This window comes from Trachurus trachurus (genome assembly GCF_905171665.1).
Source record: "Trachurus trachurus genome assembly, chromosome: 8".
Classification (NCBI taxonomy): Eukaryota; Metazoa; Chordata; class Actinopteri; order Carangiformes; family Carangidae; genus Trachurus; species Trachurus trachurus.
In genome coordinates this window covers 16,883,452-16,900,653 of record NC_139905.1, presented here as the reverse complement: position 1 = coordinate 16,900,653, position 17,202 = coordinate 16,883,452, and the positions used below count along the sequence as shown (strand labels likewise).

The 17,202-nt window shown below is 40.8% G+C and overlaps 1 protein-coding gene across 1 annotated transcript in view; it reads left to right on the top strand.

The window, feature by feature from the left end:
* Positions 1-17,202, top strand: part of prkcab (protein kinase C, alpha, b) — a gene marked incomplete at both ends in the record, with an annotated part of 98,672 nt that overhangs the window by 21,151 nt on the left and 60,319 nt on the right. Inside the window, one exon of the mRNA XM_083977566.1 lies at positions 10,940-11,022. Coding sequence (XP_083833692.1) covers positions 10,940-11,022 — 83 coding nt within the window. The remainder of the gene's footprint in view (positions 1-10,939; positions 11,023-17,202) is intronic.

The window sequence follows — 17,202 nt, the reverse complement described above, 5'->3', positions numbered from 1 at the left end:
ACTCTGTATCTTTGAGGAGCAAGTGTCTGCATGTCCATCTGCACATTGCATCTGGATGTGGGCATGTGTTTGCGTGCGGATCAGTGTATTTACAGTATGTGAGTGTGCTTGTCTGTGTCTGTGGCACAGAGCAGGCCACATGGTGAGAGCTGTCCTGTCTGCTCTTGTATACTTGGCTGCTGTGCTGTGCAGTAGACTGGCCCCAGCTGACCCAGGATCAGCTCATCAGCTCAGCAGAATGAGGGGATGGAACCATCCAACTACTCTGCACTATGCTCTGTACACTGACTCACAGTCAGATGATACAATCTCAGAGCCAATTAGACAAAATTTATTTCCCTGTATTTCCCCTTAGACTTTACTGAATTTCATCTTTTCGTACAATTTATTTCCTTCCTTTACTCGTTTGACCCCCTTCCTCTGTTACTGTTGCTGTTCTCCTCCTTGGTGCATTATCATCAGACTGCTGTCTTAACCATACTATACTATATTATACTATAATACTATAATATACTGCACTGTACCACACCATCCCGTACCGTACTATACTATACACTACGCTACCCTACCCTACACCACACCATCTTTCCCCGTTAGCTACAATATTGTGTGTATATTCGTTAATGTTAATGGCTTTGCTCTTATTTTCCATTCACTACCTGGTGTTTCATGCTTCCAAAAAGGCCGCGATGACTCATTTTATTTTAGACATTGTGCTTGTCCATCTGACTCGAGTTAGATACGTAAGTCTCCCATAACAAGGGTAGAAATATGATTCATACATAAATTCACTCTGATTCATGCAACTCAACCAAAGCACCGCTGGAAAAATTAGAGAGATGTAGTTGTTAGAGTCTCTGAAGTCTTGAACCATTTTGCTGCCTTGGCTTCATGTTTGTATATGTGACACATGTGCACCCGCTCTATGCGCTATACTTTTTGAGCAGCAGAGGATATTTGGTATATTTAGTAAAACAAGATAACAGTTGTAATATTCCTGTTGAAGTTCAGAACGACATGAAGGCTTCAGCCTGATCAAAACAGTTATTTTAGTGGCAGTTGAAGGGAACTCTTGAATGATACACACACAACAACACAACAGAATAATAATTATGAGAGTGAACTAAAGTAACCCCTGAGTCTAAATTTTGCACTTTGATGCCAGCTGTCTTATTCTGAAGTGCTGCCAGTGTTTGGGGCTACCCATGTTGTCAGAAACTTTAAAGACCCCAAAACCTATTTTCAGCTATGAGCGACGGGATGCAAAATGAAGACACATTTTTCAGCCAAATTTTGAAATGTTTTTTTTTTTTTTTTTTTTTCATGAGATAAAGTTCTGTCTGTGCTGTGGGCTATTGGCTGTGGTTTTGAAGTGAGCAGAGTAGAAAAGGTAACTCAACCTTTTCCAGCAGCATGAACAATGGTGCTTTGGCAACAAATGAGACGGCAGGCTGCTCAACCAAGCTTGAACACTGGAAAAGCCCAATACTACATACCAGCTAGTCAACTGCTTCAGCTATGTGTTTTGTGCATTGCAGAATATTTTTGAACAATGCAGAAGATGCTAGCAATTGTGTTGTTTCATCAAAGTTAGAGTTAGCTTCAGGTTATTTATTTTCTAGTGCTTTATTACATTTATTTGAAAAAGGGAGAATATGTTATATACGTATGTTGCCTTTTACAATTTATATAATGTTGCTTAAATATATTAGAGAAAATTTTTTGATTTTGAAGTTTACAGGAGCTTGTAAGATATAATCAAAGATGCACAAAAACAAAAGCATGTCTGTTGCAAAGCAAAGTCACAGAAGTTTGGATAACATGGTGTTTGCACACTGACGTATAAAAAGTGTCTCCACTCGTTGCTTTGATGTAAAGATATTACCAGAAAGTGCACAAAGCAGGACAAAGGTCAAGAGGAAACATCAAGTACTAAGTGTACCATCCCAGTCGGCTGCCATATTATATCAGTTGTACGTATATCAGCTGTTGACATTACAGCCTGTCAGTCGTATGTCAGCCTGTAGCTTCAGATCTTTATTGAGAACTGAACTCTGATGTTTGATCTTATATAAACCATAGTATTGCATAACATTTTTAATATTTATTTACTGCATAGTGTTTACAGTGTGCCTTGGGCTACACTGCACCATGACTGTGTTGATTAAGTCACATTGATACTTTCATATCATATAACTTTTGATCAAGGCCACATGTCTTTTTGGCTTCTCCGTCTTTCTGTATTTGAGAGAGAGAGAGAATGAAAGTCAAGAGACAGAGAAAAGAAGAAAAGCAAGACCTGTGAGAGTATTTATGGAAAGTAACTGAAATGAGGAAGGAGGGAGAAAAAAAATAAAAGCGTGTTATTTATGTTTCAAAATGTCCTGAGACAAATTTAGCCTTGACTTCACTGGTCCCTAACAAATTAGTCGAGGACATGCAGTGCCGCAGGAGAGGAAGATGCTCTGATGTTGATGTGTGGTATCAGCCTGTCCCCAGGCATTAGACTTGGACTTGGCCGTGACCTTTGCCTTTTGCCTGACCGCCAGCTCTGTGTGTGTGTGTGTGTGTTTGTGTAATCTGTGTACAAAGAAACCATCTCTCTTCTGGCGACTGTGTTTTGAGCGTGTATGGAAGTTGATAGCCAGTCTATTGTACAGTATAATTTGGCCCTGCCTGTGTGCAGCCAGCGAGCTCCAGTATGGACCACAGCTAGCCAGACTCATTACATTACTACCAGTGTGACACCTGATACACGGACACTGGGGGCACTGAGCCAGACCACTGCAGGTGATACATCACTGACTGGACTTGTGTGTGTGTGTCCGCTAATGTGTGTGTCTGGGTGAGTAACTGAGAAGATGAGGAGACAAGACAAGCAGACATAGCAAGGGCACACAATAATGTGTGTACTCACTGGTGTGTGTGTGTGTGTGTGTGTGTGTGTGTGTGTGTGTGTGTGTGTGTGTGTGTGTGTGTGTGTGTGTGTTGAGACAAATCAAAAGCAGTGAGTGTCTTTAAGATGTAAGTCTGTGTTAAAATCAGCATTTTATGTGCATATATGTACACATACAACGGGACTGCATTCTTAAAAGCATACTGTATGTGTATATCCACCTATTGCATATGCGCATGCTTAAACCTGTGTATTTGTGTGTCTGTCTGCAACTGTGTTCAGACTAGAGTCATATTTAATTCATGAAGCAGTATCACTATTTCCCCTGTGTGACTCAGAGATGTCTGGCAGCCAAACACTCCCACCTGTAGTTTGGAATAATTGATCCAGTCCCCCTGTGGCCATTTCTTAATACAAACACTATTAGCAGTGCAAGGAGTGTGTGCACATTTGTGTGAGTGCAGGCTGAATACATCAGTGTGTGTTTTGCGTGTTGCATCAAACCTGTCAATGATTGACATGCCTGATTGATATGCACACCGTATACGCTCATTATTCTGCATATTTAATATCAGAAATGAAAGGCAGCTAAAAAAACAAAAAACAATAAGCTGAAAGTATGAAAAGCAGTGACTTACTATATGAGCATGACTGTGCAGGTACTTGGTCATAAAGATGGGTTCAATACTCTTATTGAACCTGATGATGGAGCTTTATAGAAAATCTCATGGCAAAAGTTCATGGCAATCAATTTAACAGCTGCTGAGATATTTCATTCCTGAACGAGAGTGATTCATACTGAAATATCAAACCCATGGTCATTCATTCATTGAGCCACACTCTTAGCGTATGTTGCACAACTGTGAGTGACATGCTTTGTGTTCTGCGTTGAAGTCAGAGACACATAGGGCGAGGGCGGGGTACACCCTGGACTGATCGCCAGTCTATCACAGGGCCAACATTCATACAAACAATTCAGAGTCTCCAGTCAACCTGGTGTGCATGTTTTTGGACTGTGGGTAGAAGCCAGAGAAAACCCATGCACATGTACATGCACAGGGAGAACATGCAGAGTAGACCCGGGAATCAAACCCAGTCTTTCTGGGAGGTGACAGTGCTAACCACTGCAATTTCACTGAGCTCAAAAAAGATTTTATCGTGCACCCTCAGGAATATGGTGAAAACCGCCATCACCCGCTGACCTGCCGACCTGTCGCAGTGGGCGGGTGGAAGGTGGGGGTGGTGAGGTAAACACTGTGATGCAATCGGACACTGCCAGATTCTCCGTGATCTCTACCTTCTCTCAACCAATCATGTGTTCTGCTTTGTAACTGTATATTATGAACACACAGTATAGTTAAGTAGACTAAAGTTTATCATGATTGTTTTGTTTTGCTCGGCTAAAAACTGAGCAGCGTTCCCCACTGTTTTGAATCTCCCCCGAGGTTTTTCCCTCTGTGTTCTCTGGTTCCATGTAGAAATTGCATAATTCCTTACGTATGCACATATATAAACAATCAAATGCACACACACTCATGCATATTCACACAGTGGGATATTGTGATGATGGAGATAATTGTTAGACACAAACAGAATTCTTAGGAAGTTTTACGATACTATGTGCCGCCCTGAAGGAGACACAAGGAGGAAGATGCTGTTTTCTATTCTCATCATTGTATCTCGTCTTCTCTTTGCTCTATTCTTTCTGCCTCTCTGTTCCTTCTTTTTTTCATGTAATTTAGTGGCGCTTTTGTATAGCTTTGTTGTAGCATTCAAGGTCGTATATTCACTGTAAATTCTGTTTGCACTCTGTGGCTATGTCCTTTATGTGCCTATAGCATGCATAATTGAATGTATGTGCTGAAATTGAGTTTCCATGCCTTTGTTGTAGCTGTAGCCTTGTTCCTTTTCCCTTTTGCAGGCAAACACATCTTGCCGGTATATATCACACAACATCTCCCTAGGGTGGTGGAAGAAGGACAGAGACAGATATTGTGATGTACTGAGGCAATTTAATCTGCTACACTTTGTAACAGTCAACCGATCTGCTGTTACTTTGACAGGGATTTTCCTGCATAGGGAATTTGAAGGTGACCGGGCTCACTTGAAAACTCTGTGCTGCTTTTACCAAAATCTGAGAAAATATTTCAAAAGCAGCACAGTGCAAAGTGGAAACAATGGATGATATACTATCTGATTGGCACTGATTAGATGTAGGCAGCCCATCTTTATGAACAAGATGGGGTTAAGTTGTCTGTTCGGATTTAGTATTCAGAAGACGACCGATATATTTTTTTCAGGGTCGAAACCGATAACAATTATTAAGAAACTGAAAACCGATACTTAGAACTGATATTCATTTGCAGTAAAACATTTAGAATAACACACCTGGAATTAGACCGAATACAGTATACTGTTTGGTTTTTGTACATTGTCACAAACTTGTGATAAAAAGACCTTTGATTTCTGTAGAATAACACAAACTCCAATAAAGATCTGTGTGATTATATAAACTAATTAAATATGCAAGAAGAATAAAGTATATGTACACATTAATGATGCACAGTGTTTTATTTATCACATGATCCATACACAGCCTTAGATTATACACTGTGAACTGAATTCAGAAATTATTTGAAGGCCAAAATGACCAGATGGAACAGTGTGTTTTCTGAAAAATAAATGTTTGGAAAACTGCTTGATGTTAAAGAAATGCAGTAGAAATACCAGGAAACCACAAAGTTTAGTAACTATCATCCCCCATATGCAGGGTGTGTTCTGTAGAAAGGCCACTGCTGGGTCTCTCTGAGTCTTCATTGTCAGCACGTCTGTCCATCTGTGGTCACTGGCCATCCATCTCCACCTGTCTCAAGAGAGAGCTGGTGGTTATGGGTCAGGAGACCTGGGGCTGTAGAAATCTCAGATGTGTCACTCACTGCAGTGGTGAGAGTTCAGAGGTCACACACCACTGAGGTCAGAGACTTCTGGAAAAGTTATAAAACATGTATGATGTATTGTTTATACTTCTGTGGCGATACTGAAACACATAATGTGGACTGATGCATTTTAATACACGTAAATAGGATAGCTGCTGAACATGAAATTCTGTGTTTTTTGTTTGTGAAGCATTAGAGTGGTGCCTGGACCAATTTGTTTTGCATCCAGATTAAACTGTTCATGCGGTGGGCTGGTGAAAATGATCTGGATGGAACACAACAGATGGATATAGTTTCTCTTTGACCTTTGAACTCTATCAAATTTTGACGAGAACTTGACACAGGCCAGGAGGGCACCTCACTGCTGTATCTATGCTATAGCGATCCCCATTGGCCCTGTTGAGTCTCTATGCTCATTTTCCAGCGTTTTCCACCTCTCTCATTCAGCACCTCACACCGCCTCGGGATGGGAATAGCTTTTCATTCATCATTCAACTCTCACATGCACGCTGGCCTGTGATATGTCAGCGTGTTTGCAAATGGACATGTGTATCAGCACACTGCCGCCCGTGTATTTATAGTGTCCATTGGCCAGGTGTAGAGGAAATGTCTTCCCCTTTCTTCTCCACCACGGTGAGGTTCAGTACACACTGTTCCAGCCCTGGCCAGAATCAAGCCTAAAAATAACCAAGAGAGGACAATAGTCTCCTCTCCTCTCCTCTCCTCTCCTCTCCTCTCCTCTCCTCTCCTCTCCTCTCCCCTCCATCATTTTTCTTCCCTGAAATGATAATTTACAGAAAGACCACAGAGCAATAACAAGGGGGGACATTTTACGCGATCAGCAGCCAGGTTGGCAGGAAGCTTATCTTTGTGTTTATATAATGACGAGAGGAGAAGTGCAATGAATAATTTGCACATCATTTCCAGACAATTTGTGTCATCCTGTCATTTCCCTTCAAACAAAGCTGTCACCTTAACATCAACCTCAACAATATTTTGCCACTAAAAATCATGTAGATGTAGAAGCACAATAATTTGAGCGGATAAAGACATTTCTGACTCCCATCAGAACCCCTGTGGGTGTGCTCCCTCCCTCTCTGCCTATTCGTCTGTTCCCTCGCGCACTTGCCTCTTTTCCTCCTGTGGATCCCAGATCAAAGCTTCGGTTCCCTTTGTGTTCAGATGCACTCCGGGGGCCCGGATCAATTGAATGTGTCTGGAGGGTATTGAGTTGGTCCGGCGCTACAGGTGTCCTGCCCCCCTCTTCCTTATCTCCACTGCAAGCCTTTTCTTCTGGCCAACAACACAGCATAATTCTATTAACAGTGGCTCGATAGACACCCAATTTCACCAGATTAGCCAGGGCTAAATCCACACTTTAAAGGATCAGTAGTGGTGGTAGGGGGATAGCGATGTGGGATGTGGAAGAGGAGAGGTGTAGAAATACCAACGGTACCAAACAGTACGTGTGAAAACATGCTACAAAATTGCCCACCTATAGAGACGAACCCTGAAATCATGCATACAAATATTTCGCGCCTTCCACCTTCCGCACACGCGAGAAAGCGTTTGTGTTGTGTAAGCTGCTTTGTAATGCCAAAGCCTCTTATCTATGTGCTTATGCAATTAAGCTGGTGAAACAAAGCCCATAGTAATTAATCATAATATCCCTGACGATACAGTATGTCACTGTGTCACCTCTGCTCCTGCGGCTTCACACAGCTCTCCCTGAGATGACTAAACCATCCAGAGACACTTCTTAAAACTGAAATTCACAGTCAGATCCCTGTACCTAGGTCATACTAAAGATTTATTACTGTATAGTGGCATTAAAATCACAAAAACACTCTTAATTAACTACTCTCCCTGGTTGTTTACATTTATTTCTCTTTTTTTCTCTCATCACAAGAGAAAGTATAAAGAAACTCATATTTTTGTTGATTCAGCCAATGCTGGGCAGGTGTAGATTGGAGGTGTCTTCAGAGCTTCCCTCCTGATTGGTGGGGTGCATGTAAAGCCTCATAAGCTCCCAGAGTGCCTCTGTGTTTCAGCCACAGAGGCATATTGGCTCCTACTTCTTGCAGCTTTTAGATTAATGTGCGTATCAGTGTGTGCGTGTGCATGCGCATGAAAGTCAACGCCGAGGATTATAGTCACAGAAAAACACTCTTTCTGTCTTGTGTAAGTCTGGGTAAGCTTGCCTGAAACACACACACACACACACACACGCTCCAAAGCTAGATTTATCCCTTCCACTATACATAGATTAATGGCCCTTTTTCACCTCTGAACTGAGATCAGTGTCAAGTCAGTCCCACTCACCTCCTCACTGCAACACCAACAGAAACTTCAACTGCTCTGAGATCAGCACCAAACAGGGGACAAGTGGGTGTGTGGCCGAGGGTGTGAGGAGCACGGATGGAAAGAACGTAGTACGATCGTCATTAAACCAGTGATTCACATATTGCAAGTAGGCTGTGGAGCGAGGCCAAGAGAAACCTGCTGGTTGCACTCAGTGTTAATCCTGCTGAGTAAACGTGTGTGTTACAGAGTTGCAGCAATAATGATGAAAATTCTCCTGCTTCGCGTGTAAGAAAATATTTTGATTTCATTGACAGTATGTGGGGGCAGTATGTGGGGAGGCTCCTAATATCAGAGTTCAATAGCAACATAATGAAATCAAAATGTTGAATCCATCATTTATTAAATCTACAAAGTTTTATCTTACAGCATCTGCAAGTCATAAGTCTGTGATCCTTTTGTTAGCTGCTGACATTTGACACAGTAGTAGCTCTGATCTAAGAAGAGAATAGAGATGAGAAGAGGATGAAGCACTGATGAAATGTCTGACATTTAGATTACAGCTGTGGCTGTCTGACTTGGACAACTTGGTTATAACAAACTATGTGGTCCAGATACTGTCTGCATCCACTGTGAATTTATCATGTAGATTCAACTTATGAAACTGGTTATTTTTTATTAGCTGACCACCTGAATCACGTTACGTTACGTTACGTTACGTTACGTTACGTTACGTTACGCTACGTTACGTTATGTTGCGTTATGTTATGTTGCGTTATGTTATGTTATGTTATGTTACGTTATGTTATGTTATTTTATGTTATGTTACGTTTTGTTATGTTATGTTACATTTTGTTACGTTATGTTATGTTACATTACATTTTGTTACGTTACGTTATGTTATGTTACATTACGTTTTGTTACGTTATGTTACGTTTTGTTACGTTATGTTGTGTTACGTTATGTTACGTTACGTTACGTCATGTTACGTTTTGTTACGTTATGTTATGTTACGTACGTTATTGTTACATTAGGGTTATGTGGTCTATTTGAGTCTCTGTCAGTGTGTGGGTCTTGCTCCTTTGTTGGAGTGTTTGGAGGTTGTTTGTTGCATTTAAATTTGTCAATACCACAAGGTGACGATTGACTGAGGAGATACAGTACAGTACTTGGATGTGTCAAAGTGTGTTGGGTGGGGGGGTGGGGCTCAGAGGGCCACACATATCTGCATTAAAAGTCATTTAAATATCTCAACATCTGTTTCACCGCTTTCCATCTGGACCAAAGAGGTGGTTGACAACTCCCCACTGACATGGGTCCTAGAAATTCCCACCAGCTGCCTTCACACCTGTGCATAGAAGGACCCTGTTTTTGCAGTGGACTGTACATTATGAAAATAACAAATGGCACAGATGACAACGTCAGAGCAGGGATAAATCACTGTGGGCTGTGATTTTGCTGAGCTTTTTATCCGTTTCCTCTGTCTCTCTGCCTCGTTTCCTCTTTATTACTCAAAGAGATGAATTTGTACTGTATGCTGCCTCAGCACCACACCAGCAGGCGAGGGAATATCCAACTCTGACACACATACACACACAGAGAAGCATGCTGTATTAGTATTAAGGCTGGGTTTGGATTATGATGGATCTCTATATCAATCTATATACAATCTATCTAGCTATCTGTGTAGATCTGTGGATATCTATCTATACAGTTGCTCATGAAGTTGGAAAAATTTTGTTTTCAGGCACACTCCTCTTTTTATTCCCATCATAAAGGTCAATTGTGGTTTAATTTCCACAGTGATATGTGAGAAAGAGATTGGTCAATTAAGTTTTGAGAAGATATCAAGAATAAATCACATTATCACAATCATTTCATGAGAAGAGGTAAAAAATAGTAATTCCAACTTTGTGGGCAACCATGTATATGCATACATAATCCATCTGTCTCCTTTTCTCTCCATCTCTCTCTCTGAGTGGACAGTTGAAACCCCTGCTGTTCCTTGGACTTCTCTATAACTCATTTCTCTTGTTTAACCAGTGCCCGTCATATTTTCTGGCAACTGCAACTTGGCTGGCCGATCTAGAGAGAAACAAACACACGAATTTGGTGGCGGGAGAGCACAAAAGTGCACATGAACAAGCAGGCAGCTTGACAATGAGCGAAGCAGACAGATTGTGTGAGAATGAGAAAGAAGAAAGAATGAGAAATTTCAAATAATGGCAGGAAAAAAACGTGGAGCGAGAGTCAGAAAGAAACAGTCAGCTTGTGTTCTGACTGTCACAGATGTCCACACTTTTGTTTTTTCCCTCCAAATCTGCGACAGTATCCAACTGTAAATGCCACTGTCGCTGACGTAAGAGCAGCATCAGGTGTCATATCAGCCCGAGTAGTCACGCCACAGACAATGTGGTAGAGGCGGATCCCCGTTCTGTAGGAGACAGTGATGCAATAACAGACATTTTCTGTGTGGGTGTAAGTGTGGGTGCACAGTACACATGCATGTCGGTCTGTTTGTCTGTATGCATTTGATTGTGTGTGATTGTGCAGGAGAGGCTTGTATAACTCACTTTTAGATTTGATTGATGAGAATTTAACACTGATTTGTACAAAAACATGAATAAGACATTCAACAGAAGAAGGATACAATTCTCTGCGTGCCTGTCTGTCTTGTGTTTGTGTTTTTTTCCCCCTTACAATAAGTGGCATATATTTTATCGCTGTATGCGCATTATGTTCATGTAAGAACAAACAGTTCACAATGTGTCATCAACTGTTCTTCTCTTTCTCTTTCTTCTTTCAGTGTGTTGTTTTGTGGTTCACAAACGCTGCCATGAGTTTGTCAGCTTCTCCTGTCCTGGAGCCGACAAGGGCCCTGACACAGACGTAAGTTAATGCTTTATGTATGACCTCTCCATTGAGCACATCCATCAGTACATAAGGACATACAAGTACAACAACGATGATTTTGTGATGTATGGCTTAGAATAATAGCATATAGGATGCTAATTATAAATACAGTGGAGAAATGTCCTTATTTTGGCAAAATATTTTTTCAAAAAGTGTGAATCAATCTTATATGGCATCAAGTTATTTCAGTTTTATAGACTTTTCGCCAACTGAGAGGAAACAAAGTTTAAAGGTTAATAGGTGCAGTATCTGAGCTGTCATTGCAAACAGCATTGAAATGTCAACCTGACATAAAAAGCTAAAAGAAAAGCTGAGTTAAGAGCAGAAAAGTAGAATTTAAGTGTTGACTGAAGGATACACCTCTGAGTCCTGGGAACTAAATGTGCAAATCACTGTCAATGCAAAACTAAAAAACACTTCTGTCCTCAGTGTGTGTATAGGTACACTGCTAGAACATCCAGGATGCTAAGTATGAAACAGTCAAGTCAGGCTGTAACTCACCATAGAGGCAGAGGTCAGACTACATAAATGTAGATAGATGGTCCTCAAAGTGAGAATTTTCCTTGCCATTAAGAATTTATTTCAACATTAATAATTCAGTGGTGATTAAATTTCACAATTAGGAGTTCAGTGGCATATAAGATTCAGGTCTTATTAGACTTACCTGCTTCCATACAGGTGATGGACACGGTTCGTTGAGTGTCTCTTCTAAGCTTTGTTTCAATCAGTCTGGTCTTGTAGGCTACAGAGTAATTGAGTTTGCTTGTCCCGTAACTGTTTTCAGATGTAGATTTGGCACAAACATTGCACTTAAAAAGATTATAGGTTGTCTCTCATTGGCTTCTCTCCCCTTCTGCCATCTGTACAGACTTAATGCAGGGGAATCAATTTAGACTGACCATTAACTTCAACTTCAACTTCAACTTCAAAGAACTTTATTTTTCCGTTAGGAACTTCAGTTGTGAAGGGCATCAGTGCATATTTAAACAGGATAAATAAACAACATATTTTTGACATTGTGTTTTTATCTATATGTATTTATCTTATGTTGGTACATCCCTGTGCCTGCTTGTAAAAGTCAGCCATTTATCTGCAGTATTTCACACATGGCGTCCTCCTCTGTTACTGTATCAGCAACTGTTTGCATCCACACATCAGGTGTGATAACATTGGCCCTCATTAACCTCCACGCTCATGTGATGCATTCAGGGGCAGGGTGGTGATGTTTTATTAGTGTTGGAGTCAGACCTCTGTTGCCCTGCGGGGTGTAATATCTATGTTTGGGGGTGCATGTGTGACCGTGCTGCAACAGTTGAACCTCGGTCCCCTCCTCCCTCTGGTCATCATGAGGCCTGTCCTTGGTTAGATAAGAGGTGGAGGTTAAGCACAGCCGCAGCCGTGCAGTGGTGCCCATTTATTCGCGTGCAACAAGCTTCAGCAAAGCACTGACAAAGTGTTTGTGCACGCGTAGGATAAGTTCTCATACTGTCCCATCAGCACGCCTATAGCACGTATACTCCCTGCATCTCCACTGTACAACTGCAAACACAAAAAGCCAATTAGACACTGTATCCTCGCACTTCAGCTCCATCAGACTGTAAGAGCTGCTAATGAATATCCCCTCGCTGAGCCAATTAAGATGCATACGCGCACCCACACCATTATTCTCTCATGTTTACACACGCAAGAACATCAAAATCCCTGTTTTTAATGTTTCCACTGTCTGATGCACTCCATCAGAACTGCGATCAAGATGCCATGCTCGTTCTGCACGTGTTGTTCTCACTCGCTGTGATTTCTCAGCTTCTGCTCATTAAATATCATCAGAGGTTATTAAGGTGTTTTTAAAAAAGATGGGGAGTCAGAGCAGTTTAGTGAAGGGAGTGCACTTTTGTTTACACTGTCTCTTATCAACTTTTACCAAACTTTTTGCTCTGTATTTGCTTCTCTTCATCTTGCTGTCTTTATAGGACTCATTAGTTCTTGTCTCTCGATTCCCAAAACCCATTGTTCATTTTCTTTATCACTCCTGGACTACCTTCTTGTTATTCATCCATGCTTCTCCTCAGCTCTATCTGTCTATCTTCCTGCCAAACTGTTTCTCTCTGTCCTTCTATTCCTCTCTTTTATCACTCTCCCTTTCCATCTCTCTCTCTCTCTCTCTCTCTCTCTCTCTCTCTCTCTCTCTCTCTCTCTCTCTCTCTCTCTCTCTCTCTCTCTCTCTCTCTCTCTCTCTCTCTCCCTCTCTCGCACACACACACACACACACACACACACACACACACACACACACACACACACACACACACACACACACACACACACACACACACACACACACACATGCATTTCTGGCTTCAAGTGCCCATTGTGAATTTTAGTCTGCCTGTTTTTGTGGCCATTATCTACCGACTGGCTTTGGCATCGAGTGAATAGGCAGCCCGTTGGGGATGGACCTCTTTGAATTCCAAATGGTGATATGGGACTAGCTTGTACACAACCCCCCCCCTTTCATCTTGTCAGTTTTCAGCACTTCTCTCAATAGAAACTGTTCAGGTACAGTATAGTTTGCCCAACTTTAAACAAACAGACAAAATGAGCAGATTGTTTTCTTGCCTGTGATGCCTTCAGAAACATCCATGTGGATACTTGGGCTCAATACTAACTGTAGAGCAAATGCAGCATAACACATTACAGTTATAGAGAACCATTATAGTACCTAAAGGTTGAGAAATGACATCTCTAAAGCTTGAAGGACTGCAGTTACTAGTTTTTCTGATTCTCAGTACACCCTCATGACTCACCTGAGACTCATAGAAATATACAGAATAAACCAGGAGGATGAAAAGAAGTGAATAGGATAACGTATTAAGCTTTTAGGACTCACTTTCATTAAGGCCCAGTTTGTTTTTGTTGCCACAGTTGTTGTTGCTCATTAATATGTTTCAGTGTTTTGAGCAAAAATGGTTTCAAAATAAAATTAATCAGGCTTTGGCCCCAGTTCAACAGTTCATTGTTAGTTTTGTTCAGCCTGTTTACACATGGCTGCAGTGATAAGTCATTTATTCAGACAAAAACACCAAATATTTCATCTTATCATGTCATCAGTGCTGCTTTTGTCTTTTTGTTTAGACTTTTATAGTTTCCAAGCAATTAACTATTAAATTTCAAATTTACTTTTTAGGAAATTAGTAGGAAAGATTTTAAGAAGTAAGCTGGAAATTGTGGGACTCTTAGCACAAAATAAAGCATTACTGAGGTAATTATCAGTTGCAGCTATGGGCACAAAGCATAGGTTTGTTAAGATACGTCCTTAATAATGAAAAACATTCTGTTTTGAACTAAATGCCCGTATCTCTGGGGGCCAATGTTTATTTTTACAAATGTATTTGAGACTCAGCTGCGTTTTTGTATCGTCCATGATTTATTAATATGATTTTATGTTTTGAATTTTGGGGCAAACAACCTGCCTGGGACACAGATTATGTAGAGGCCTTTTTCATAAGGCCTCTGCATATGAGTGAAACTTGTTTCTGTTTTCTGTCCGGCCTCAGATCACAGGGAGTGACTCACCACCACCACCACCTCCTTCCCTCTCTCCCTCCCGCTCACCATCACTCCATCTACACTCCTCCATCTCTGCCCCTCAGCTTCTGAATCAGTGTGGTGTCATGACTCTCTGAATCTGGCTTGGGGCTTGGACACACACACACACACACACACACACACACACACACACACACATGCACATGCACACACCCTCCTGCCCCTTTGCACTGTGGGTTGAGAGTGACCCTTATGCCAGCATTGGTGCGTGAATGGCGTCATCCGTCCAGCAGATGCTTTGATCCGCTCACAGAACGACATGGAGAAGACAGAGAGAGACGTCCACATTAGCATTTGAGTGAAAAGTGCTCTCTGTCTCTCTCTCTCTCCTGCGCTCCTCTCTCTCTGTTTCTCATTCAACACATTGTGAGGCGTAGGAGGTAAATAGTGCTGTATTATCAGTCAAGGATCTCTCTAGAACCAGTGAATGAAGGTGACTCATCCATAGAGAAACACTATGGGTTTCACAAACAAGTTTACATGAGCATAATCTGCCTAGATCTCTGACCAGATCAAGTCCCTTCAAAAACTTTTTTTTTCTTTTTTAGTGATATTATTTCATTTCAGTGACAGATTTGGTTTGTGTGACATGGGGAGATTATGCTGTACATGGGAATATTGCTGTTGCTCTCCTTGGCAAATCCTCTTTCCAACCATCTGTCTTTTGCCCTGTTCATTAACAACAGACTGCTGCAGAGCATTTGCATGTGCTCCGTGTATTTTAGATGGCTTTTTTTTCCTCATCTGGCTGCATGTGTTTGATTTGTCACGTGTCTCTGCTTTATTGGACTCTTGACATATTTGTAGGATTAAAGAAAAATTTGTTTTTGAGACCCAGTTTTGCAAAAAAGTTTATCTGATCCAACAACATCTGTAAGAGATGAGAGCAGCAACAAATATCCTCAGTAAAAATAATAGATTCTCAACCTCAGTGAATGTAGAAGACATTTTGTAAAAAAAAAAAAAAAAAGAATACTTAGAGTTACTTTAATTCACAATTAATCAGCTGATTATTTTCTTGATGAATATGTATATCACATTCAAGGTGACATCCTAAAATCATTAGTTTTGTCAAACAACTCTCCAAAACTCATTTTGGCTTGAAAATGGACTTGTATAATTAATCAATCAATCCATTTCTGATTAACTTTCTGCCAAACAACTGATCGATTGACTGACTAACTGTTAAACTTGTATGTATGTATATGAAATTACAGTCGACCTTTGGATTCTGTAAAGTGGTTTCCCACACACAAAACAGCAAGCTGCAGTAATAATGCAACAGTTCACCTCTAACTGGATTTACTGGCACTAATATGACACACTGCACCATTAGAGTGGTCTGATAGTCATCTCAGTCTGTGAGGTGATGCCCCATGGCCACAATAAACTTTGTATCCTCTGCCACCATGGTAGGTGGTAGAGAGGACATTGAAGCAGTAGAAAGCACACACATCCAAAAACAAAACTGTGCAGGTGGCCAGGTGCTGAGCTAAAAAATGAGAACTGAAAAAGTGATGTTCATGATCGAGATCATGGCAGGACACAATGTAAACCAAGCGAATGGGATTGCCAATAGTATCATCAATTTTTTTTGTTGTTTTGTCTTATAAATTAGGCAAATATTTAACATTCAAAAGTTGATTTAAAGAACATGAATTAAATCCAGCTCTTGCTCCTTTATTAAAAGGTGGACAGTACAGCGTAGGGATGTCACAATTACTTGTTTTCACAATTAATCGTGGTATTAAACGCCACAATAATCGTAAAGATTCCTAAATACCGTCACTTTCACAAAAATGTGATGTTGGAATCTTATTGGCAGATGTGCGCCACACTAAAGGTAAATGCACAGATACTGGTCCATTTATCTAACGTAACATTCAATTGGTAGGAATTGTAAATGTAAGCATGTCATTTTTAATAAAAAAAAAAAAGCAAAACAAAACAAAAAACGATTAAAATAAACACAAACATTTGGTATAGATGACAATTTATGACCTGAATATTTCAAACATTTCCCCTGGGGATTAAGAATTGGTCATATATTAATAGATACTTGAAATATTTTGTGTAAACAATGAGTAATGTAATTATATTTGGACTATATTTGATTTTACACATTCATAGTGTTGTGAAATTAATTAATGCAGAATAATCGTGATAATCGTACCAAGAAAATTTATAATCGTGACATCCCTAGTACAGCGCTATCAGGAAATGAGCATGGAGAGATGCCCCCTCTCAGTTATCACCAGCTGAACATGTTTTACTGAGCTTTAGATGTCTTAACTTGACACTGTGGACTGACACTTCCAGCATCTCGATCTTCTGTATGTATTTCACATTTTCCATGAATTCTACTCCAACATCATCGTTTATCTACATAAACTAGTACAGCCACCCTCCACCCGTCTGCTCCTCATTATAACAGTCATCAGCACTCGGGCCTGTTGACTCTGTGACTGCTGAAACCTACACTGTTGGCTTCACTGGTGTGACGAGCAGAGTGAGAGGCATCATTAGCCGCTGACTCCTGTGAAGAATAAG